The following is a 25,569-nucleotide window of genomic DNA, read 5'->3' on the forward strand; positions in this document are numbered from 1 at the left end:
ACATATATACAGCATGTATTTACCCTTTACAAATTTCATCTTGTAAGATTTAATCCAACTCTTTAATCTGTCAAAAATTAATCTCTAATAAAATAATATAAATACAATACATATGGATATACTCTCAATTCAAAGGAGAAAAAAAATCACCTATTTTAACATATATTTTCACAAATCTGACTTATAATTTCTGCTGATCTCATAAACTATAATATTAAAAATAGTTTATTAAATTTCTATAATAATTATCTAAATAGTTTATAAAAAAATAGGTTCCCTTAGTTTGAGGCTAGCTTTCAGACACAACACATATACAAAATCAATGCATAGAATTCTGTCTGTAATTTCCCTTGAATGCAGCTCACATGACTATATTAACAGTAGAGATGGACAAAAGCAGCATTAGAAAAGCAAGTTAACAGTATGTTAAGAAGCAGTTCCTTGTCTCTTAATCACTGTTGATACACTGACCAACTGCCTTTTCTATGTCTCAGTGATCCCTCTATTAAAGGGAAATCATCAGATCTAATATCAGATATTATAAAAAATACATTTTAGAGCTCACCTTCTTCAATAGCCCCCCTGACTGGCAAAGGTCTTTTAAATTAATATAATTTATCCTGTGATTCCAATAACTCTTTTGACTCCCCAGTGATGACAACACAAACCAGTAAGACTTATTCATGGGGTTTCCTGGGTCTTTTTGCATTGGAATTTATAAATAACTGAAAGATGATCACTTGCAGTCTATACTCACCATCTATAATAGACATATTTCTAGACGTTGATGTAGTGGCCTTTGAACCTCTGCCTTGAGTAGAAATCTCCAGACTAGTGCCTGCTGTTAGAATAATGAGCAGTTAATATACAGTCCATCAGTAGCTAAAGTTTTCTTTAAAAAAATAAAATCAAAATGAAATCTTAAAAAACTTATCTCAAAACAGTTTATGTGTAAAATACCAAATATATATATATAAGAAGAAACATCTAGAGTCTGATCAGTCAATTTTCAAAGACTATACTTAGGCCACATCTGGTTCATATTGCTCCATTTAAAATTTAAGGAAAATATTTATAAATGCAAGGATAATAAAATAATCATCAATAGAATATGGAGACTTTTCTCCTTGGAGATTTTTAAATAAATTAGTCCCCATTTTAACCAGTTTAAAATTCCTATAGATAAATATTTAATAAAAATAATTTTTAAATATTCCTAGGGATTTTTATACTTCATTAGGAAGTCACTGGGTGAAAGCTTTTATTATTTGGACTATTCAATGACAACAGTGTCACATTAAACACAATGATGGTAATTAATCTTAACTAACATTAATAAATCAAATTGTTTGAGGGCAGTTTTTCTTTGTAAACAAATTTTATAAAGCCATTTCATGATAATGTGGGCATTTGTATCTTATGACACTAACAAAAATAATTTTTATGATCTGGAGTTTTATTCTTACTGTCAGTGGGCCTTAGTTAATCATTTTCCTTAAGTGTTTCATTCACTATTACTTTGTATATGTGAGAGTAAATGTATCAATTAAATATATCAAATGTATAAGAAAAACTGAAACTTTTTTTTTTTGGCTGTGCAGTGAGACTAGAGGGATCTTAATTCCCTGACTAAGGACTGAACCCACACCCTTAGCAGTGAAAGTTCAAGTCCTAACCACGGGATCTTTAGGAAAATCCCCAAACACAATGAAATTCTTTTAAAAAATAGGAGAGTAGGTATTAAACTCTTTTATTATGTAAAAAAATATATATTAAAAACTTTATGTGCATGTGGCTATTCAATATTTAAGTGAAATGTATATGTCAGAACTACACTAAAGCCTATCTCAGCACATTATAAAGATAAATTTTTGAAGGACTGTGTAACTCAATTCTGCCAATGGGGATACAATTCTGAATTTCCTGCACAACTGCCAAGTGTGAATGTGTAGGGAAGACAGTACTTGGGGCTAACCTCTTCCTCTCTGTGACCCCCTTCTTGACATTGAATTCTGCCCTCTTCCTCCTCTTTGGCCTCTTCCTCGGCCTCTTCCTTTGTTGGCTGCTGCTTTGATGCTATCATCAGAGTCATCAGCCATCTGCTCTGCCAAATCTATGCTCATAAGGTCTTCAGCAGTCAAGGCGGAAGCGGCGTCCTCTGACTGAGATCTGAGGGCTCTGGCCCTACTCATGGCCTGACAGAGATGATAAGAGGAAAGCACGTTAGTGGACAATGCAGCATCCTCCCAACTCATTAATCTGGTCACTCTGGTGAACTTCTCATATTGAGAAACTGTCTAAACTATTATTTTTCACTAATTATGCTGTTATTGTTGTTGTTCAGTTGCTCAGTTGTGTCCAACTCTACAATCCCATGGGATGCAACATGCCAGGCTTCCCTGTCCTTCACTATCTCCCGGAGTTCACTCAAACTCAGGTTGACTGAATCAGTGATGCCATCCAACCATCTCATCCTCTGCCGCCCCCTTCTCCTCATAGTCACACTAAAAAATGCAATACAAGAGAAGCCTTCTCCACCAGCAATCAAATTCAGTGCCTGTGATTTGCCAGACCGATTTGCAATACTACCTATAAAAGGAGACCTTTTGAAAGGTATACTAAGGAGAATAAAATTTCACAAAATCAGAAGTTTCAGAACTGGGAGGAATGGCAATTCTGGCAGGAGTTAGCAATCAACCCTAATTCAACAGGCTTTGCAAGTGGTGCCAGTGGTAAAGAACCTGCCTGCCAATGCAGGAGACATAAGAGACGAGTTCTATCCCTGGGTTGGGACGATCCCCTGGAGGAGGGCCTGACAACCTCTCTTGTCAGGAAAACAAGAGGAGAAAATCCCATGGACAGAGGCACCTGGTGGGTTACAGTCCATAGAGTTGCAAAGAGTTGGACATGATGGAACTGACTTAGTACACATGCACGCATGCCTAATTCAACACCACAATTTGTAAGAGACTGTCATCATTTGAACTTCTCTATACAATGCGCTATTGATAAATAACAAGGAAAAAAACCTCACGAAAAATAGCTTCTATCTCTGAGTGATGACATTTTAGGGTGCTTTTCTTTTCTTCATTATTATTGAATATTACAAATTTGCTACAATGTACATTTTCTAAAATATGACTTTTATAATCAAAAAAACATAAGCAATAATTTCTTACAAATATATATAAAAAGAGTTAAGTAGAACAAAACAAGTGAAAGCCTGGAAAAGGATTAAAACCTTAGGATCAAGATTTTAATTTAATAAATAAACTGTCTAAAGAAGACCAGTTTGACACTTAATGAAATATCCTGAATAACTCTGAAGTGACAATAGATTTCCTGATTAAAAACAAAAAGAGCAATGCTCTGATCTCTTCCTTTAAATCTATCAAAATGTAACAAGAAGAACAAAAATGTTTTTTAATGTTTTCAATGAAATTAGAAAAATGCTCTACCCACAAAACACAAAGCCTAGGAGAAAGAGTTAATGGGTAGGAGAATGAATAACTGGCTTGGCTAAGGAAGAATGCTGAAGAGTTTCAGACAGTGTAGAGAGCTCCAAAATTGATCTATCCCTCCCAAAAGACCATGACAACAGTCTCTCTTGCTTAGAATGACAAGTTCTTGGTCTAAGAACAGGCAGCTAGAGTGTTTCCAAGCTCTCTGTGAGCCATGAACTATGGACAGACAGGGCTAACTAAGGAGATGAGAACAAAGCAGGCAGGGCAGAAGCAGGAGTGAAGTGGTGGTGGGAGGGAACCAAGCTTCACGATGAGGCATCTGTTGGAGTGGAACAGCTAACTCACTACAAGCGTTCAACATGGCATTACAACTCAAAAAGAAAAAACTTCAGGGAATACAACAAAAAATATAAAAAAACTGTAAAGATTTCAATTAATCTTTCTTGTCCCAGATAAAGTATGGCCAATCCTCATAATTTTCACATCCCATATATGCAAATTCACCTACTTGCCAAAATGTTTTTGTAACCCCAAAACAATACTCCTGATGTTTTTGTGGTCATTTATGGGCATATGCAGTGAAAATTTTTAATTGCCTGACACACACATTCCCAGATGATGTCAAACAATGTGACACTCAGCCTTCTGGTTTCAGCTCTCGTATTTGTAAATGAGTGTCATTTCAGAATACTTGTAGTGCCATGTTGTTCACAATTCTGTGCTTTTGGATGGTGATTTTACTTTTAAAATGGCCCCTGGTGTACTGCTAGTGTTGTTTACTGTTCCTAAGTGCAGGAAGCTAAGACGTGCCTTGTGGAGGAAATACACTTGTCAGATAAGCGTCATTCAGACATGAGTTATAGGGCTATTGGCCACAAGTTCAGTGTTAATGAATCAATGACATATACTGAATAAGGTGTCCTCAAACAAAAACACACACAGAAAAGGTACTGCATTAATCAGTTAGCAAAGATTTTGTAACCAGTGGCTGGCAAGAGCCTATTGTATTTCTTCTTGAAGCAGTAAGTTAAATACTCACTCAGTGTTTGTAGTGACTTTATAGAATACAACTACCATAAATAACAGTACATTAAAAAATGTACTAAAGACCTAAATCACACACTAAGTCAAAGTGTGCTCAGTCGTGTCCGGCTCTTTGCGACCCCATGGACTGTAGCCTACCAGGCTCCTCCGTCCATGGGATTTTCCAGGCAATAGTACTGGAGTGGATTGCCATTTCCTTCTCCAGGGGATATTCCCGACCCAGGGATCGAACCCAGGTCTCCCACATTGTAGACAGACGCTTTACTGCCTGAGCCACCAGGGAAGCACTGTAAATTACATACTAAGGTAGATGTAATTGATACATGTTGAACTCTGTACTCTGAAAATAAATAATATACTTCTTTTCAAGACCCCATGAAATGGTTTAACTGATATATAATGGGATGCTAAGAAAAAGATCAATTCTAAATAGCAAAAAAGAATAGCATACTTTCTCATCACAGTGCAATAATATTAAAAATGAAAATACCCTGACTTCAAATTGCAAAATAAAACAAAAAGTACAGAATATCTAGAAAATTATAATAAAAATACTGAATATAAGAACAGATGAAAGTATTTTAAAATGAATTGTTAAAGCAAAGAAATGAGAATGGAGGGAGAAAAAAGATCTAAGGAAAATTGAAAGAATTATGACAAAGCACTCTGTTCAATTCTAAGTAATTTGGAAAATAAATGACCTCAACTAAACCAAGACAGTCTCAACAGACTAATTAACAAACAACATTTTGAGAAAATTATTAAAAGATCTACACTCCAGAAAATGACCACAACCAGAGAGTTTCACAAGTAAATTCTACCAAATCTTCAAAGAATAGATGATTCCATGGCTATTTCGATAGCATTAAGAAAGAAAGCTGCAAATTTCTTTTTATAAAGCCAGCATAACATAGTACCGAAAACTGACACAGGACTGCATGCACAGAAGAAAAATTACAGTATTTTACTCATGAATATCAAAGCAAACAAAAGGAATCCAGGGCACACTGAAAGACCAGTACACCCATTACCAGAGGGTTCATAAAGTGATACTAAGGATGTGTCAATAATAGAATAGAAAATAATATAATTCACCATATTAACAGAAAACAGGAGGAAGAACCCCACAGGCGTTATCTTCACAGATGCCAAAAAAGCTTTTGATTCATTACCTATTCCAGATTTAAACAAACAAAAAACCTTCAGGAACAAAAGGAGACCTCTTTTACATGACAAAAACCCCTAACTCTGCTACCCAAACACTCAGTATGAGTGTGCACACACTTTCACCTGAGTGCTCTTATAAATCAATTAGAGAAAGGCCAATGACCTAGGCAAAAAAAATAATGCTCTATGTAAAGAACATGACAAAGTGTTTCATATAATGTAACTTATAAAAACTGTTCAGACTTACTAGTAATAAAAAAAAGTATGAATTAAAAACAACAGTAAGAAATAATTTTTCCCACTTAGATTTGTAAAGATCATATAGCAATTCCATGTTTAACCTTCTGAGGAATCATCATACTGTTTTCGACAGTAGCTTTTATCTTCCCACTAGCAATGCACTGGCAATCCACTCCAGTACTCTTGCTTGGAAAATTCCATGGACGGAGGAGCCACCATGGTAGGCCGCAGTCCATGGGGTTGCTAAGAATCAGACACAACTGAGCGACTTCTTTTACTTTTCACTTTCATGCATTGGAGAAGGAAACAGCAACCCACTCCAGTGTTCTTGCCGGAGAATCCCAGGGACGGGGGAGCCTGGTGGGCTGCCATCTATGGGGTCGCACAAAGTCAGACACGACTGAAGCGACTTAGCAGCAGCAGCAAAGCACAAGAGTTGCCATTTCTCCATTTTCTTGCCATTATTTGTTACCTTCTAATTTCTTGGAGAACAGCCATTAAAAGGAATACCAAGTGTATCTAATGGTTTTGATCAGAATTCCCTAGTATTTCATGATATTGAGAATCTTTTCTGTGCTTAGTGGTTAACTGTATCTCTTCTTTAAAGAAATATCTAGGCAAGCCCTCTGTCCATTTTTAAAATGGGTTGTTTCGTTGAATTTTAGAGCCCTTTATATATTCTGGTTATTAATCCTTTATCAGATATATGATTTGCAAATATTTTCTCTCATCCTACTGGCTGCCTCTTCACTCCATTAATAGCACTTGGTATTACAGCTTAAAAAAAGATATTGACCCTGAATCAAATTCAGATAGAACATAAGAAAGAAATCAGAGGCCAGTCCAACTATGAACTTTGGATCAGACTAAGAACAGTTTCTACATTTTTAAAGGGCTGTTAAAAAAAAAAGTGACATATACCACAGATGGCCAGCAAAGCCTAAAATATTTACTACTGATATTTGGCTTTTTATTTAAATAGGAACCTACAGTTAAAGAAAATACTTGAGAGTTTTTCTATGTGAACAAGACATTAAAGCATGTTTTTTATCTCTAAAGGAAAAACTAATGCTTTTGTTTGTCTGTTTAAGTAACTTAAGTATGATACTGGGATTCATGTTCTGAGCTAAATAATTCTACAAAGCTGTGAATTACACCTTGGGAAAGCCTCGAACTATATTAGTCAAGTTCTAAATAGTATCAGTTCAGTTCAGTTTGGTGTCACTCAGTGGTGTCCAACTCTTTGTGACCCCATGGATTACAGCACACCAGACTTTACTGTCCATTACCAACTCCCAGAGTTTACTCAAACTCATGTCCACTGAGTCAGTGATGCCATCCAACCATCTCATTCTCTGTAGTCCCCTTCTCCTCCAGCCTTCAATTTTTCCCAGCATCAAGGTCTTTTCAAATGAATCAGTTCTTCACATCAGGTGGCCAAATACTGGAGTTTCACCTTCAGCATCAGTCCTTCCAATCAATATTCAGGACTGATTTCCTTTGGATAGACTGGTTGAATCTTCTTGCAGTCCAAGGGACTCTCTCTCAAGAGACTCTCTAACACCACAGTTCAAAAGCATCAATTCTTCGGTGCTCAGTTTTCTTTATAGTCCAACTCTCACGTCCATACATGACTACTGGAAAAACCATAGCTTTGACGAGACAGATCTTTGTTGGCAAAGTAATGTCTGCTTTTTAATATGCTGTCTAGGTTGGTCATAGCTTTTCTTCCAAGGAGCAAGCATCTTTTAATTTCATGGTTGCAAACACCATCTGCAGTGATTTTGGAGCCTCAAAAAATAGTCTGTCACTGTTTCCATTGTTTCTCCAACTATTTGCCATGAAGTGATGGAACCGGATGCCATGATCTTAGTTTTCTGGACGTTGAGTTTTAGGCCAACTTTTTTACTCTCCTCTTTCACTTTCATCAGGAGGCTCTTTAGTTCTTCTTCGCTTTCTGCCATAAGGGTGGTATCATCTGCATATCTGAGGTTAGTGATATTTCTCCTGGCAATCTTGATTCCAGCTTGTGTTTCATCCAGTCCAGCATTTCTCATGATGTACTCTGCATATAAGTTAAATAAGCAGAGTGACAATATACAGCCTTGATGTACTCCTTTCCCGATTTGGAACCAATCTGTTGTTTCATGTCCAGTTCTAACTGTTGCTCCTTGACCTGCCTACAGATTTCTCAGAAGGCAGGTAAGGTGGTCTGGTATTCCCATCTCTTTAAGAATTTTCCACAGTTTGTTGTGATCCACACAGTCAAAGGCTTTGACATCATCAATAAAGCAAAAGTAGATGTTTTTCTGGAACTCTCTTGCTTTTTTGATGACCCAACAGATGTTGGCAATTTGATCTTTGGTCCCTCTGCCTTTTCTAAATGCAATTTGAACATCTCTAAGTTCACAGTTCACATACTGTTGAAGTCCGGCTTGGAGAATTTTGAGCACTACTTTGAAATATGTCAGGTGAGTGCAATTGTGCAGTAGTTATAACATTCTTTGGCATTTCCTTTCTCTGGGATTGGAATGAAAACTGACCTTTTCCAGTCCTATGGCCACTGCTGAGTTGTCCAAATTTGCTGGCATATTGAGTGCAGCACTTTCACAGCATCAACTTTTAGGATTTAAATTAGCTCAGCTGGAATTCCATCACCTCCACTAGCTGTGTTCATAGTGATGCTTCCTAAGGCCCATTTGACTTCATATTCCAGGATGTATGGCTCTTGGTGAGTGATCACACCATCATGGTTGTCTCGGTCATGAAGATATTTTTTATACAGTGCTTCTGTGTATTCTTGCCACCTCTTCTTAATATCTTCTGCTTCTGTTAGATCCATACCATTTCTGTCCTTAATTGTGCCCATCTTTGCACAAAATGTTCCCTTGGTATCTCTATTTTCCTGAAGCGATCTCTAGTCTCCCATTCTATTGTTTTCCTCTATTTCTTTACAGTGATCACTGAGGAAGGCTTCCTCATCTCTCCTTGCTATTCTTTGGAACTCTGCATTCATATGGGTATATCTTTCCTTTTCTCCTTGGCTTTTGGCTTCTCTCCTTTTCTCAGCTATTTGTAAGGCCTCCTCAGACACCCATTTTGCCTTTCTGCATTTTCCTTGGGGATGGTCTTGATCACTGCCTCCTGTACAATGTCACAAACCATCCATAGTTCTTCAGGCACTCTGTCTATCAGATCTAATCCCTTGAATCTTTGTCACTTCCACTGTATAATCCTAAGGGATTTAATTTAGGTCATACCTTAATGGTCTAGTGGTTTTTCCCTACTTTCTTCAATTTAAGTCTGAATTTGGCAATAAGGAGTTCAGGATCTGAGCCACAATCAGATCCTGGTCTTGTTTTTGCTGACTGTATAGAGCTTCTCCATCTTTGGCTGCAAAGAATATAATCAATCTGATTTCAGTATTGACCATCTGGTGATGTCCACGTGTAGAGTCATCTCCTATGTTGTTGGAAGTGCTATGACAAGTGCGTTCTCATGGCCAAACTCTGTTAGCCTTTGACCTGCTTCATTCTGTACTCCAAGGCTAAACTTGCCTGTTTCTCCAGGTATCTCCTGACTTCCTACTTTTGCATTCCAGTCCCTTAAAATGAAAAGGACATCTTTTGGGGGTGTTAGATATAGAAGGTCTTGTATGTTTTCATAGGACCAGTCAAATTCAGCTTCTTCAGCATTACTGATCAGAGCATAGACCTGAATTACTGTGTTCTTTAATGGCTTGGCTTGGAAACAAACAGATATCATTCTGTCATTTTTGACATTGCACCCAAGTACTGCATTTCAGACTTTTATGGACTATGAGGGATACTCCATTTCTTCTAAGAGATTCTTGCTCACAGTAGTAGATATAATGATCACCTGAATTAAATTCACCCATTCCAGTCCATTTTAGTGCACTGATTCCTAAAATGTCGATGTTCACTCTTGCCATCTCGTTTGACCACTTCTAGTTTACCTTGATTCATGGACCTAACATTCCAGGTTCCCATGCAATATTCTTCTTTACAGCATCAGACTTTACTTCCATCACCAGTCACATCCACAACTGGGTGTTGTTTTTGCTTTGGCTCCATCTCTTCATTCTTTTTGGAGTTACTTCTCCACCCTTTTCCAATAACGTATTGGGCACCTATGGACCTGCGGAGTACATCTTTTAGTGTCAGATCTTTGTGCCTTTCATACTTTTCACGGGATTCTCAAGGCAAGAATGCTGAAGTGGTTTGCCATGCCTTTCTCCAGTAGACCATGTTTTGTCAGAACTCTCCACCATAACCCATCTATTTTGAGTGGCCCTACATAGAGTGGCTCATAGTTTCTTTGAGTTAGAAAAGGCTGTGGTCCTTGTGAGCAGTTCCAGCTCTTTCCAGTTCACCACCTGTCAGCTGCTGCTGCTGCTAAGTCGCTTCAGTTGTGTCCGACTCCGTATGACCCCACAGACGGCAGCCTACCTGGCTCCCCTGTCCCTGGGATTCTCCAGCCAAGAGTACACCTGTCAGCTACAGTTCTGAAATATTTAGGCAACAAAAATGGACTAATGGGACAGTTGTATGAATTCAGTGAGGATGAAACTTCTGGTCATATAGTTTAAATTTTTCTTTCTGCATATCTCTGTCTCACGTACTAAACTGAGACTCTCTGGGGGAACCAGACCATCTTTTTCATGTTTATATCCCTAATAAAAAACACAACGGCTACCCATAACAGATACTATAGAAAATGCTGAAGGAAAGCAATTAGAAGTCCAAAATAAATAATTGATAAAATAATTTTTAAGTACTAGACAGCAATCATCCAACACTTACAGCAATTAGAAAATAGGAAAATATAGTTCAATTTGAATTTCAATCATGAATTCACCAAGTACCAGACAGAGGCCCAAAGTTTAAGTTAAGAGTTGCTAACCCCAAATTCCTAATCTAAAAAGAGATGGAAAAGACAGTGATGAGGGCAATCAAGAAAATTTCAACAGTTTAGAAAGACCAGTGGACACTGTGCATTTACGTTTAATGACACTGCTAATAACCAAAACACTAAATCTCTTCTTTTTTTGCTGCAAACAATATCAGCTCAGTGGGGTAAGGTTTTATCTTATATTGATAAGATGTTCTAATAGCAGTTGGGAATTATTTTGACTAATAACAAGTCTTCAAACTATTATTCCTGCCCCCTGCCCTCCCACTCCATACACGTATCAACAATTAGTTAAGTTTTAAACAATAGCAGAAGGTTAAAAAGAGAATATCAGCAACCACAATATTCATAGGTTGAACTGGAATAAGTCAAAGGCAGCTGTCATCAGCCAACCCCTGCTCAGTCCCACCCACCAAACCAAGATCCTATAGACTAAGTAAACCTACTAGTTATTCTGATTTAACAAGCTGACAAATATGCAAAGGAATTAACAGGAAAATTACCTCTCGAACTTCATCATCTTCTTCATTCGTATTCTTTTGTCTGCTTTCTCTGAAACGACGTACCTGGATTGTAACAGAAAAATTCATAAATATGTTACAAACACGTCTGTTATGTAAATACAAAACTGCTTAACAGACGCTTTTCATTTCAACATAAAACTTGGAAATTCAAGTATAGTTTTGTTTCACAAAAGATTAAAGAAGTCGTATTTTCCCAGTGCTGCTGCTAAGTTGCTTCAGTTGTATCCGACTCTGTGTGACCCTATAGATGGCAGTCCACCAGGCTCCCCCATCCCTGGGATTCTCCAGGCAAGAACACTGGAGTGGGTTGCCATTTCCTTCTCCAATACATCAAAGTGAAGTTGCTCAGTCGTGTCCGACTCCTAGCGACCCCATGGGCTGCAGCCTACAAGGCTCCTCTGTCCATGGGATTTTCCAGGCAAGAGTACTGGAGTAGGCTGCCATTGCCTCCTCCAGTGACTTACATTAAAAATTCAGAAATGTACTCTAAGAAAAATTGGCCATAAGCAAAATTATATTACCTGCTGCCAAACAGCCAGTCAGACTACACAGGAAGAACCTGCAATGTCCTATGGGTGTTATACTTCAATAAAATAGCTAAGAACAAAAACCTCTCGAAAACAGGTTTGAGTTATTACACTACACAAATTATCTTTAGGCTCCTCTAAAATAGTGTCCCAAATGGGTGGGCCCTTGAAGATCCGTTTTGTTAACAGTCAACCACTGAAAGTTTAATGATTGCAAACCCTGGTCCTGGTGCCACGGATACAGAGCTTCCTTTGTTACCAGTTGCTGCTCACAAAGCTCTTACAATTTAGTTATGTTGCTGGAGATACTCTCCATTTATTTAATAATTTACTCAGCACGTATTTACTGAGCCAAGCCACTAAGTACCAGGTACTACTGTAGGGGTGGAGAATACAACAATCAACAAGAGTCAGAAAGTCTGCCCTTAAGGAGCTTATAATCACCGTGTGCATGTTGTCTGTGTTTGAAAATCAGAAACAAATAAGCTATATTGTATTTTAGAAGGTGTATGGGATCAAGTCTAGTTGGGATCAGCTAGACTGGGAAAACTGTTCTTACTTACCTCTGAGGAGCCTCTGGCATTCCCAGCGCCAATTTACTATGGTTTCCTACTTGGATGAGCAGTTAGCATGGCTTATGTGACTAGAGTGGCATTAAAAAAAAAAAAACCCTGTCAACTTCTGCACATATCTTGCTATGTGTCCAGTCCTGGGTTTGCAATGTGCATACAAGGAGAGGAGGAGTGGGTGCCTGGCATTTCCCAGATCTCTAATGCCTGCCTATACTCTATACCAGCTGCCTTTAAGTAAAAACCTGGAGTATGCTCAGTGGAGTCTTCAGAGTCCTTTCAAGTACGTGAACCTGTGAAATTTTTGCAAAAGGTGTTACATGCTCCCAGAGAAATAATGCAGGAAGAGGGAGAGAGAGTGCCAAGGAGAGGCTACAGGAGATCATCAAAGACCTGACTGAGAAGGTAATAAAGTGATAAAGTGGCAAGGATTTTAAAAGGTAGGGAATGCACTTCACAAGTACCTGGGGGAAATCATTCCAATCAAAAGAAAGAATACATGCAAAGGCACCAGGGCAGAAACACTATATGTTTAAAACAGCAAGGGGGATGCTGGGCTTGAGCAGACAAGTGGCTGAAGAAGTTACAAAAACCAGATCCAGTAAGGCCTTGGGAACAACTGTAAGGGCTTTTTCTTCTCTGGCAGGAGTGACTTCATCTGAATTACTTTAGGACCACCAACAGTGGAACTGAGGACAGAAAAGAGGGTGGAGGACAAGAAACACAGGCAGAACAGCGAGACCAGTTTGGAGGCAACAGGAGTAACTAAGGTGAGAAACAGCCATGCCTTAGACCACTGATAGTGATGGAGGTGGTGAGAAACAGTCACATCTGTACAGATTCTGAAGGTAGAGTTAAAGGATTTCCAGGCAGGATACAGGTGACAGGAAGAGAGGAATCAAGGATGATTTCAAGGTTGATCGCCTGAGCAAATTAAAGAATGGTGCTTCCACTAGGGGCTAAGGATTAGTGGCTCAGATGATGCTGGAAGCTGAGGAGGTCTCCTGAACACCTGAGTGGAAACATCCAGCAGGCTCTTGGCTACAGAAGACTTGAGCTGACAGAAGAGTTCTGAGCTAGACTTTTGAAAAGTCATCATCAAACTGATGTTGGTATTTAAAGCCAGGAAGTTGGATGAGAATACAAAAGGAATGTGTAGATAAAGAAGGGGTCAAAGGACTGAGTTCTGGAGACTCCAACATAAGAGGGTTAGAGAGGTAAGAGGAATCAATAGAGACTGAGAGGCACAGATAATGAGGTGGGAAGACAACCAGAAGAGTGTGGAGCCCTAAAAGCCAATGGAAAAAAGAATTTAAGAAGTGGTCAAGTGAGATTTAAGATGGAGAATGGACAGTGAATTTAGCACCGGAGTTCACTGGTACTTTGACCAGAGTAAATTCACTAGAAATATGGGGTCAAAACCCCAGAAGGAACAGGTTTAAGAGAAAAATGAAGGCAAAGATTCCGAGCAGCAAATATAGAAAAAAATTCTGCTGTGAAAAATGAACAAAGAAGCAGAGAAAGAGCTAAAAGGAAATAAGATCTAAGCTCCAGAGTTTTGTTAAAAGAAATAGCAGCATGTATGTTATGATTCAGTAAAAGGGGGGAAATATAGGAAAAATCATTGTTTTTTAAAAGATAGCATAGCATGTAATAGTACTCCAGGTAGCATATGATATACCAAAAGCACTGGGTCATTCACAGACGAGAAATGAGAATCAGGGAAAAAATACGGAGCAGGCATTATGTGCCAGTGTACCTAGGACTTACATGTGTTCTTTTAATCCTCACAGTTTTGATGGTAGTTCTATTACCCCTATTTCATAGATGAAGCAGAGATATTAAAACAGCCCACTGACAGTTCCACAGCAAGTAAGGTCGTCCAGTCTGCAGTCCATACGCTTAGCCCCCATGCTACACACACACACACACACACACATTCTCTTTCTCTCTCTCTCTGTCAAAAGTCATGATGTCACTCCAGGTGTAGATGGTCCTTCTGGAGGGTAGAGTATGAGGAGGGGAGCTTATTTTATTTATTTTTTTTAGAGTAGCTTGGGTTCACAACAAAATTAAAATGAAGTTACCTAGATTTCCCATATACCCTGTCCCACATATGCACAGCCTCCCCTATTAATATCAACATCCCCCACCAAAACTGTTCAGCTGACACTCCACACTCCATACTCTGTATCACCCAAACTCCAGAATTTACCTTAAAGTTCACTTTAGGGTAAATTTACCTTAAAGTTGGTAAATACCAATTGGTATTTACCACTTGTACCTTAAATTTACCAGAATTTACCTTAAAGTTCACATATGCTCACTTGCCAATGCTCACTCTTGGTGCTGTGCATTCTATGAGGCTGGACAAATGTATAATGTATACATGTATAATCCACCACTTTAGTTTGATACAGTGTGGTTTCTCTGTTCTAAAAAACCTCTGTGAATCTATCTATTCATCCTTTCACCCCACCCCCACAACCACATCTTTTTACCAAGTCCATAGTTTTACCTTTTCCAGAATGTTACACAGTAAGGAATCATGTGCAGTACATCAAGTTACTTTTTCAGATTGGCTTCATTCACTTGGTAATATGCATTTAAGGTTTCTCCATGTCTTTTAAATGCTTGATAGGTCATTTCATTTTAGTACAGAATAACATTTCCTTATCTAGATAGTTTCACAGTTCACTTATTCATTTCCCTACTGAAGATTCATTTCCCTACTGAAGTACATTTTGGTTGCTTCCAAATTTTGGCAGTTCTGAATAAAACTGCTATAAATACCATATGCAGGGTTTTGTTTGGACTTAAGTTTTCACCTCTGTTGGGTAAATACCAAGGAGTATGACTGCTGAAGAGCATGGGAAGAGTGTGTTTACTTTTCTAAGAAACTGCCCGACTGTCTTCCAAAGTGACTATATCATTCTGCATTCCCACTAGCAATATAAGAGTTCCTATTGCACTACATCCTCACCAGCATTTGGTGCTGTTGGTGTTCAAGAGTTTGGCCATTCCGATAAGTGTGTAGTAGCCTCGTTTCCCTAATGACATGAGATGTGGAGCATCTTTTCATATGCTCACTTGGCAATAGTCTATCTTGTTCTGTTAAGGTCCCTGGTCCATTTTTTAATTGGATTTTAAAAATTTTCTTATTGTTGAATTTTAAGAAATTTTTTCATATTTTAGATAATAATCCCTCATCAGATGTTGTTTCTTTTGCAACTATTTTCTCCCAGTCTGTGGCTTGTCTTCTCATTTTTTTAGTCTTTTGTAAAAGAAAAGTTTTAAATTTTAATGCAGTCTAGATTATCAATTACTTCTTTAATAAATCATGGTTTTGTTGCTGAATCTAAGTCATTACCATACACAAGGTCATCTAGGTTCTCCTACGTTATCTCCTGGGAGTTTTGAAGTTTTGCATTTTACATTTAGCGGGGGATGGTCATATTATATTTATGACACTTAACTGAGAAATCTACCCATGCTAAAAATTTATGAACCTAACACATCCAGAATCACAGAGTAAGGGGTTTTAAAGTGTAAATTATCTGCCTTCCCTGTAAAAGTACCTGGCATTTAATATTACTGGTTGTATACTAGCTGACATCATTAGGCTTTAAAAGAATTATGTTAAATAATTAAAAGCACAAAAATAAAAGTGGAATGAGTTTTAAAAATAATACTTTGTTCTTCTGCCTAGAGGGAATTTGGAAAACACAGGAAATGATCCCTTATAATCCTACTACCTGAAATAACCACTGATAACATCTGGAATATTTTCTTCCACTTTTTCGCATACACACATAGACATACTCACATAGAAAATACAAATAATTGTGATCACGTGTATAGTTTTACTTCTTTGGAATTCTTTTCCCACTTAACACTGAAAATACTTTTCCATGTTCTTAAAATATAATTTTTAATAGCTGCATAGTATTCTATGGGCTTCCCAGGTGGCACCAATGGTAAAGAACCCACCTGCCAATGCAGGAGACTCAAGAGACATGGGCTCAATTCCTGGATAGGGAAGATCCCCTGGAAGTGGGCACGGTAACCCACTCCAGTATTCTTGCCTGGAGAATCCCATGGACAGAGGAGCCTGGAGGGTCCTAGTCCACAGGGTTGCAAAGAGTTGGACACGACTGAAGCAACTTAGCACACATAGTATTCTATAGTATCTATGTGCCAACATTTTACCAAAACATTTCTGACATCTCCCCTACAGGTAACACTGAGATAAATTACATCCCATTCAAATCTCTATCTCATTATTGTCTTAAGAAAATTTCCTAGGGCTGAATTAAAGGGAAAATCTTAAGCCTCTTGACATACACTGCCAAAATGCTTTATAGTGCAGCTGTTCAAACTCAATACTCTACCAGCAGGGTACTAAATATCTTTAACAAATCATTGCTACTTTGACAAATAAAAAATTAATTTGAGTTTCTTTGATTATCATAGGTTAAATACCATTTTCATATGCTTATTAGCCATTTGTATTTCTTTTGTGAACCACCTATTCAGGTCCTCTGTTCATTATTTTATTGAAATGTTTAGTAATCTTAAGATTCATAAGAGCCCTTTAACATTATATTAAGAATATTAACCTCTTATTCTGCCCACATACAAGTATGTTTTCCATGTCAGTACCATGTGTTTTTTTGACAATCTGACATGCAAACATTCAAAAATTTTATGTAGTCAAATCTAAAGAGTTTTTACTCTGCTTTTATGCTTACAGGAACTGCATTTTCTAAGTGAAATTCAAAATCTTAATCAAAACTTACTAAAAAATTGAAGTAGACATTTTCACCCTATGAGGTTCATTTTAAAGCACTTAACATTCACTAGGTATCAATCATTTTTGAGACCATATTCTAGACACTTATTAGACATTTTATAATTTAATCCTCATTTTGTGATCTCAATTTTAAAGATGAGGAAACTGAACAAATCAGAGAAGTAGTGATTTACCAGAAAGGAATGCAGAGCTACTCTTAAGGAGAGACTATCTAAATAGATTTTTCACCCCAAATTATTCACCTCTTCATCGATTTTATCTTCTAGGGCATCAATATGACGTTCTTTAAGAAATCGCTGTGTTTTTTCCAACTGATATTTCACTAATTCCTCTATGGCATCTTTTTCTTCCTTGTCCACAAATTCTTGTACTGCTTCACCCATTCCCCTTTCTGTTAGAAGTGAGAGCTGTACGTTCTGTAAGAGACAGAAAACAGTATTTTCTGATGCAGAAAACAGTATTTTCCCTACAAAACAATTCTATACAAGTAAGGAAAATTACAGAATCAAGGAAAAAGACAAAAAAGTTATCTAGTTACTGGAGGAAAAATGAAGCAAAGCAAAAGAAAACAAAGGACAGTAATTAAGCCTAGAAATATTACAGGCCAACAACAGCAAAGTGTAAAGAAACAGGAGTAGAGTCCAGGACCTATGAAAACAGAGAGGCCTGAGTGTCTGGGACACAGAGTGCAGAAATGGGAGCTGATGATCAGATTAGGTTGACCAGCGTGGAAGGCAGAATTGTTTGCTGTTTAGTCATTCAGTTGTGTCTGACTCTTTGTGACCCCATGGACTGTAGCCCATCAGACTCCCCTGTCCATGGGATTTCCCAGGAAAGAATACTGGTGAGGGCTGCCATTTCCCTCTCCAGGGCAGAATAGTGGCCCCCTTAAAGATGTCCACATCCTAACCTCTGTGACCCATGAATATGTTACATGGCAAAGGAGAATTAAGGTTACAACTGGAATTAAGATTGCTAATCAGCTGGATCGGAGAAGGCGATGGCACCCCACTCCAGTACTCTTGCCTGGAAAATCCCATGGACGGAGGAGCCTGGTAGGCTGCAGTCCATGGGGTCGTGAAGAGTTGGACACGACTGAGCAACTTCACTTTCACTTTTCACTCTCATGCATTGGAGAAGGAAATGGCAACCCACTCCAGTGTTCTTGCCTGGAGAATCCCAGGGACGGGGGAGCCTAGTGGGCTGCCATCTATGGGGTCGCAGAGTCGGACACAAGTCGGACACAACTGAAGCAACTTAGCAGCAATCAGCTGGATACAAACTGGAGATGAGCAGGGACTATCCGGGTGGGCTCAGTATAATAACAAGCATCCTTCATAGCAGAAGTGAGGCACAGAAGGGAGTCAGAGAGATGTATCTGGGGAAAGACAGCAAGGCAGATACAATGTTGCTTGCTTTGAAGATGGAAGAAGGGGCCTTGAGCCAAGTAAGGTAGGAACAGCCAGAAGCTGGAGAAGTTGAGAAAATGAATTCTACTCTACAGCTTCTAAAAGGGAACACAGCCCTGCTAATACCTCAATTTTAGTCCAGGGAGAAGAGTGAATTTCTGACCTAAAAGATTGTTAAAATAATAAATTTGCATTGTTCTAAACCACTAGGTTTACATTGTTTTAAACCACTAAATTTATTTCCGCAGCAACAGGAAGATAACATAACCAGAGGATCTCAAAATGGCATATACTCATGATGATAAGAGTAGCATCACCATCCTGTGGCTATATAATAAAGCAATTCTGAAATTACATCCTGATGCAAGAAAATTAAATCCCAGATTCAAACTTATGTAGCAGAGGTAAAAAGAAAGGATAACAACAATAATACACAATAATTGTGGTGTTAATAACTAACATTAATTAAGCAGTTATTTTTCTTGATATATAATAACTATAAATGAGTGTAACTGATTATCACCCTACTTACTTCATGAAAACATTCTGAGGATTCATTTTGTTTAAATTGTCAATTATACATATCCTAAATTGAAATCTGTTATTATAAGATCACCACTAATTCAAATGGAGAACTGTAATTAAGAAATTACCTTCTCCGCAGTTTGAAAATACTGTTTTACAAGGTCTTCAACCCTTAGTGTTGTTCCTTCTGAGGGTTTTGAGATGAACTTGCCAAAGTTGATCTCTTCTCCTAGAAAAAAGACATCCATGAAGAGAAAAAATAACAGTTTCTATTTCAATGTTGGGGCCTTCCTGGTGGCTCAGTGGTAAGGAATCCACCTGCCACTGCAGGAGACGTTGGTCCAATCTCTGGGTCAGGAAGATCCCCTGGAGAAGGAAATGGCAACCCACTCCCTATTTTTGCCTGGAAAATCCCACGGACAGACTGTAATCTGTGGCGGACTACAGTCCATAGACACGACTAACCGCACACAGACACCTTAATATTAAAGTACCCAAATTCACTGCACATTCCTGTCAGTAGAGGAGGTATGCCCAAACTTTATCAACTGTCAGCTTGCTCAACGTAATAAATTTTGAGACAAAAATATGGCATTTTTGCTAGTTTCAAGAGTCTTTCCCCCCAAGTCTCTACTTCTTTTCCTGATTTCCAAGTGACATGTCTCTTGGCTCTATCTTCAAGGGTGGTCCACAGATCTCTGGGAGTTCCCCATACTGCTTCAGGGGGCTCAATAGTAATACTAAGACATTATTAACCTTTTCCACGGTATTGCCACTTACACTGATGATACAAAAGCAGCACTGGGTAAAACTGCCAGTGCCTTGGGATGAGTGAAGGCAGTGGTTCTGAGCTCTACTAATAGTCATCACCTTGTATTCACAGTTCAAAACAAGACAAAGAAAACAGCCAGTTTCACTAAAGAATATCCTTGATGAAACAGCAAAAATTATTAATTAAATCTGAGCCCATAGTACATATATGTTTAATATTCTGAGAGACAAATAGGAAGCGTGTGTAGTAAAGCAGATTTACTGCATTCTTACGCAGGATGGTTGTCTCAAAAAAAAGTAGGTACAGAATAAAAAGAGTACTGGGTAAGAAGTCAAAAAGCATAATGTCTGGTAATATGCTCTGTTCGTAACTTTTGTCAGGGAAAATGAATATTAACTGTCCAGCAGGTGTGCAACATGGTGTGGAAAATACAATAATAAAATGATAGGAGACAGCCCATAATAGCTAATGATTACAATAAAAGGTGGTAAGTGCTACAACAGAGCTGAGAATAAAAATATGACACACCAAGAAGAAATGAACTATTTCTTCCCCAAGAAGACTCAAAATAATGTGCAGATAGCAAACACTACTATCATTTGACTCAAGACTTGCAGAATGAGTAAGACTCACTAAGCAAAAAAAGAGAAAGACAAAATATCTTAGGCAGAGGGAAAAGCTTATGCCATGGCTTACAGGATAAAGAGGCACAAAGTTCAGCATGCCTCTTGCAAAGCAGTGAGGACAAGTAAATAGAAATCCTTTTTGAATTTCAAGATGGGAGAATTAATGCTGCTGCTGCTAAGTCGCTTCAGTCGTGCCCGACTCTGTGCGACCCCATAGACGGCAGCCCACCAGGCTTGCCCATCCCTGGGATTCTCTAGGCAAGAACACTGGAGTGGGTTGCCATTTCCTTCTCCAATGCATGAAAGTGAAAAGTGAAAGTGCGACCCCATGGACTGCAGCCTACCAGGCTCCTCCATCCATGGGATTTTCCAGGCAAGAGTACTGGAGTGGGGTGCCATCGCCTTCTCCGGGGAGAATTAATATTATTTCATAAATATGATTACTACATTTCACTACGCCAGACACTATGTTAAGACCATTTACATACATTATATCTTCTAATCCTGACAACAGTACTCTGAGGCAGGTACAGTTATTATCCTAATTTTGATGACAAGAAAACTAAAGATCAGAGAGATTAAGCGATTTGCATGATTTCACACAAGTGGTTGAAGTAGCAGAGCTGGCCAAAACAACAAACAATTTCATGCTTTCAAAATGATACATGAAAGGGTCATTGTTTCCATTAAGCAATTAATGTTTAAGCAAAAAAGGGATCATCAGAACAAGACTCACTATGGATGAAACAAATAAAATAAGGAACCAGTTCTAAATTCCATATTCTCACAAATGCTATACCAATAAAACTCCAAGGAATTGATAAGGATGAATGATTAAAGTAAATCATCATCAATAACTAGGTAAAATTAATAGCATAAAAACCTTTCTCTGATATGGATTGTTTTCCCCTAAAACAGTATTCTATGAGCTCCATTTAAATATCCAAATGACTATTTCAGGCTGAATTAACAGTACACACTATTTTGATCACAATTTAACTATGAAAATAGAAGCTCATTAAATCAGGGTTAATAAAAACCAATGTGGTATATATGTAAACAAGGGACATATTAATTCTGACTCAATAGTTCTAAGGAGAAGAGCCATTGTATTTAAAAAAGGTCAATATTTCTTATGAAGAAGCACTATTTCAGTCAGGTTACCTGTTTTTGATAAATGCTAAAATAAAGGCAATTAGTTTTCACAAAACTTAATTAGCCCTTAAGTATTTATCTTTTTAATATTCTGGGACATCTCTTAAGTCCGGAATCTTAAATCATATATGCCGTGAAGTTGAAATATTTAGCTGTAAAATTTAAGAGTATATTCTCTAAACATTAAGAATATATAGTAATAATAGATTTGTAAACACTAAATATATAAAGTATGTGTTGTTAATCAGCAGCATGTTTAAAAAAAAACTATGAAAGCTATCATTTCTTCACTGATACCCGCAGGTTTATAAGCGATTGCTATCTAATTTTTGCCTGCATGCGTGAGTGTTTAGTCACTAAGTCGTGTCTGACTCTTTGTGAGTCCACTGACTCCTCTGCCAGGCTCCTCTGTCCATGGGATTTTCCAGGCAAGAATACTGTAGTGGGTTACCATTTCCTTCTCCAGGGAATCTTCCTGAACCTGGGATCAAATTTACCACAGGTGGCTCAGTGGTAAAGAATCTGCCTGCCAATGCAGAAGACATGGGTTTGATCTCTGATCCGCGAAGATCCCACATGCCTTAGAGTAACTAAGTTTGTGCACCACAACTATTGAGCCTGTGTTCTAGAGCCCGGGACTGCAACTACTGAGCCCACTTGCCAAAACTACTGAAATGCAAGTGCCCTAGGGCCCCGAGCTCCACAACAGAGAAGGCACAGCAATGAGAAGTTCCCATACCCCAACTACAGAGTTGTCCCTGCTTGCCAAAACTAGAGGAAAAACTGCAAAGAAACAAAGACCTTGCATAGCCAAAAAAATACCTTAAAAAGAAAGGTGCTAAAAATATCTTTAAAAAAACAGATAACCAGCTTACCCGTGTTTTCCTTTTGTTCTCTGTGCCTGAAAAAGTGGATAACATCTTTTGGATTAGCTACCCGATCCACAAATTTCTGGCTAAAGCGAAGAACACTGAATGGTTCAAAGCCTCCACTATAGTCCACCTGGAAATACAGAACAAGTTACAAAGGCTAGCAAACAACAGAGCAACAATTTCAGTATTTATGGGTAAGACTTTTAAGTTAGTACTGTATGTTAATATTCTACAATTCATTTTAAAGATCATGATGATGTTACACAATTTATTCTATGAAAAAATAAAGCTTCAAAGGTTTATGCTTCTGCAAAACATTGTTTGATGGAATCAAGGTACAGCAAGAATTCCCACAATGTCAGAATCACTGTATCTCCCCATGGTAAAAACACTCTAGGAACCAGAAATATCATCTGAAAAGGATGTGATATTTCTAAACAAGTTTTCTTAAACTTTTAAAACAGATATCCAAATAGAATGCTGGCTGGCACTAGATGTATTTATTAATTGGTTTATCACGTAAGGATAAGCTTTCACATCAGACAATAATAAACACTGGGAAAATTCATGGAGGAAAAGAAGCAAGTCTGTGAGCTTTGAGAAATGATCACCTTCAAAACACGTGACAGTCATCTCTTGGTATTTCAGGGGGATTGATTCCAGGACCCCTGGCTGGGAACACCAAAGTCTGCAGATGCTGAAGTCCCTTGTATAAAGTGGCACAGTTCAATCAGCCCTCCGTATCTGCAGATACGAAACTGCAGGTACAAGAGGGCTCACGATTTCTATTTAGAACTAACAATGATTCTCAAGGCAGGCTTTTTCTAAAGACATCTCTTATGGCACCAAGCCCCTTACAAAGAAAAACAGATATAATCATTTTCCTAAACCAGCTGTTCTCAAAGGATGCTCTGGGAACAAGCTTTGTACCACATCACCAGCCTCTCCAGACTACACCTAACCTCTACCCCACTTACACTCTCTGTCACACTTAGCACTAGCTAAGATTCTGTTCACATATTTGCTATTTGTTTATTTTATCTCTTCTCACACCTCCACCTCCTGTAAGCCTTGTCTATTTTATCTTCACTGCCCACCCCACACTCTCACATGCAGAAAAGAAGGCACTCAATAACTCAGTAAACATCTGTTCATTGAATTAGTGAATCAATGAGGGTCATCTAGCCAATATTTTGGAATACTACCTACAGGAAGATATTTCTTCTTTTTATCATTAATGAATTAGTAATGTGTTTGGGAAAAGGAACGCCTATTTCCAATTTAAGTCTGATTAGTTTTAACAGTATCAGGCAGACATAGATGAGAAACATGGTGCTTCTGCCCTGATAAAGAGATCTGTGTGGTTCTCTTAAAGCAGCTAAGTTTCTATTACCCAGACAAACCATCTCTACAGCTGCCACGTTCTAAACCAGAAAATGCCAAATGCTCAAGCTAGGGGGTCTCCCCAAAACACATTTTTAACAACTGAACTCCAGTCTAGTTTTATTTGTAATTTTCTGCTTCTAAATGTTACAAAATTATTCACTAAGCAAACTTTACTGAAGTGTCCACAATGTCTAAGTACTCTGCCAAGGGCCAGATATAACATAAATAAAACAGCATCCTGGTTGGAAAGAAACTAAGAAGCTGGCTAGGAAGACAAACCATGTAAAGAAGCAGCTGCAAGCAGAACCTGAACAGTGCTGTAAGAAGTATGTACAGAGGAGATTGAGGACACAAAGGAAGAGACTGCTAAGAGAGCATCCGGGCTCAGCTACAGCAATGACAATGAGATGGAGAGAATTCACTCAGATCTAGAAAGCACATACCCAGGGACAAGAGACCCAGTGGCTCAAGGTCACATAGCTAGTGACAGAGCTGGAATCAAACCAGACAGTCTGACTCTAGACTGTCTTCTTTACCTTCATCCTGTATGGCCCAGGGCTTCTCAAATTTTCATGTGCATATAAATTTTGGGGGGATCCTGTTAAAATGCAATTCAGTGGGTTTAATATGGAGCCTGAGATTCTGTATTTTTAAGATTTTCCCAGGTGATGCCAGTGCTGCTGCAGTTTGAGGGCCATATCCCTTGGGCACAAGGCTTTAGAAGGACTCTTGGACTCCAACAAGGATGTCTCAGGGGTAGGTCAAAATTTGGGAGCCATCATTCTATAGGTGATCATATGCCTAGGGACACAGGACTAACTAAAATATAGGAAGGGACAAAGAAAACTTGTAGAAGAGAATGCCGAAGAGTGACTCACTAAGATGAAAAAAATCTACTGGATTTGACAGTTGAAGGTTGCATTTTTCACCTGAGATGGTGGTGTCACAGCCTTGATTATAGTGGACTGAGGAAGAGACTGTTATATGAGCAATAAAGACAATGTATTATTTTGGGGGGAAGAAAATCAGAAAAGGTAGGAGCTAGAAGAGAAAGGCACAGGGGTGGCAAAAAAAAAGAAGTCTTGTTATTTGTGAATATCATGATGCAAAAGATAAGCAGGTTTAGAGGCACAGGAAACACTTCAATCTCTTAGAGTTTTCTAACTCTGAAATGTCAGTTCTTGCCACGTATTTATCAAGCACTTGCAATTGCCAGGGACTGTTCTGGGATCTTTGGCTACATTAGTTAACAAGATTCACCAAGTTCCATGCTTCCGTAGAGCAGATAGTTTGGTAGCTGAGGACAAATAATAACCAAAATAAATAAACAAATAAATTGGATGTTGTAGTTCAGGTGGATGTGTTGTGGGGAAAAAAAGAAGACACAGAGAAGGGTAAGTGAAATCAGTAGTGCTGGAGAGAGGACCTGGGGGTTACAGTCTTAATCAGGCTGGGGTCCACTGAGGTGACTACTTGGGTGACGTGAGCAGACCTGGAGGAAGTGAGAGGGTCTGATATGTCTGAGGCACTGCAAGAAGTCCGAG

The 25,569-nt window shown here is 38.4% G+C and overlaps 1 protein-coding gene across 3 annotated transcripts in view; it reads right to left on the reverse strand.

The window, feature by feature from the left end:
- MRE11 (MRE11 homolog, double strand break repair nuclease) overlaps positions 1–25,569 on the reverse strand; it is a 70,777-nt gene that overhangs the window by 17,199 nt on the left and 28,009 nt on the right. For all 3 annotated transcript variants that reach the window (XM_019975338.2, XM_070803277.1, XM_019975340.2), the window contains 6 exons: positions 22,643–22,769; positions 19,343–19,443; positions 17,523–17,696; positions 11,351–11,413; positions 1,976–2,195; positions 758–841 (listed from right to left, as the gene is read on the reverse strand). In XM_019975338.2, coding sequence (XP_019830897.1) covers positions 758–841; positions 1,976–2,195; positions 11,351–11,413; positions 17,523–17,696; positions 19,343–19,443; positions 22,643–22,769 — 769 coding nt within the window. The remainder of the gene's footprint in view (positions 1–757; positions 842–1,975; positions 2,196–11,350; positions 11,414–17,522; positions 17,697–19,342; positions 19,444–22,642; positions 22,770–25,569) is intronic.

The sequence above is a fragment of the Bos indicus genome, chromosome 15 (genome assembly GCF_029378745.1).
Source record: "Bos indicus isolate NIAB-ARS_2022 breed Sahiwal x Tharparkar chromosome 15, NIAB-ARS_B.indTharparkar_mat_pri_1.0, whole genome shotgun sequence".
Taxonomy (NCBI): Eukaryota; Metazoa; Chordata; class Mammalia; order Artiodactyla; family Bovidae; genus Bos; species Bos indicus.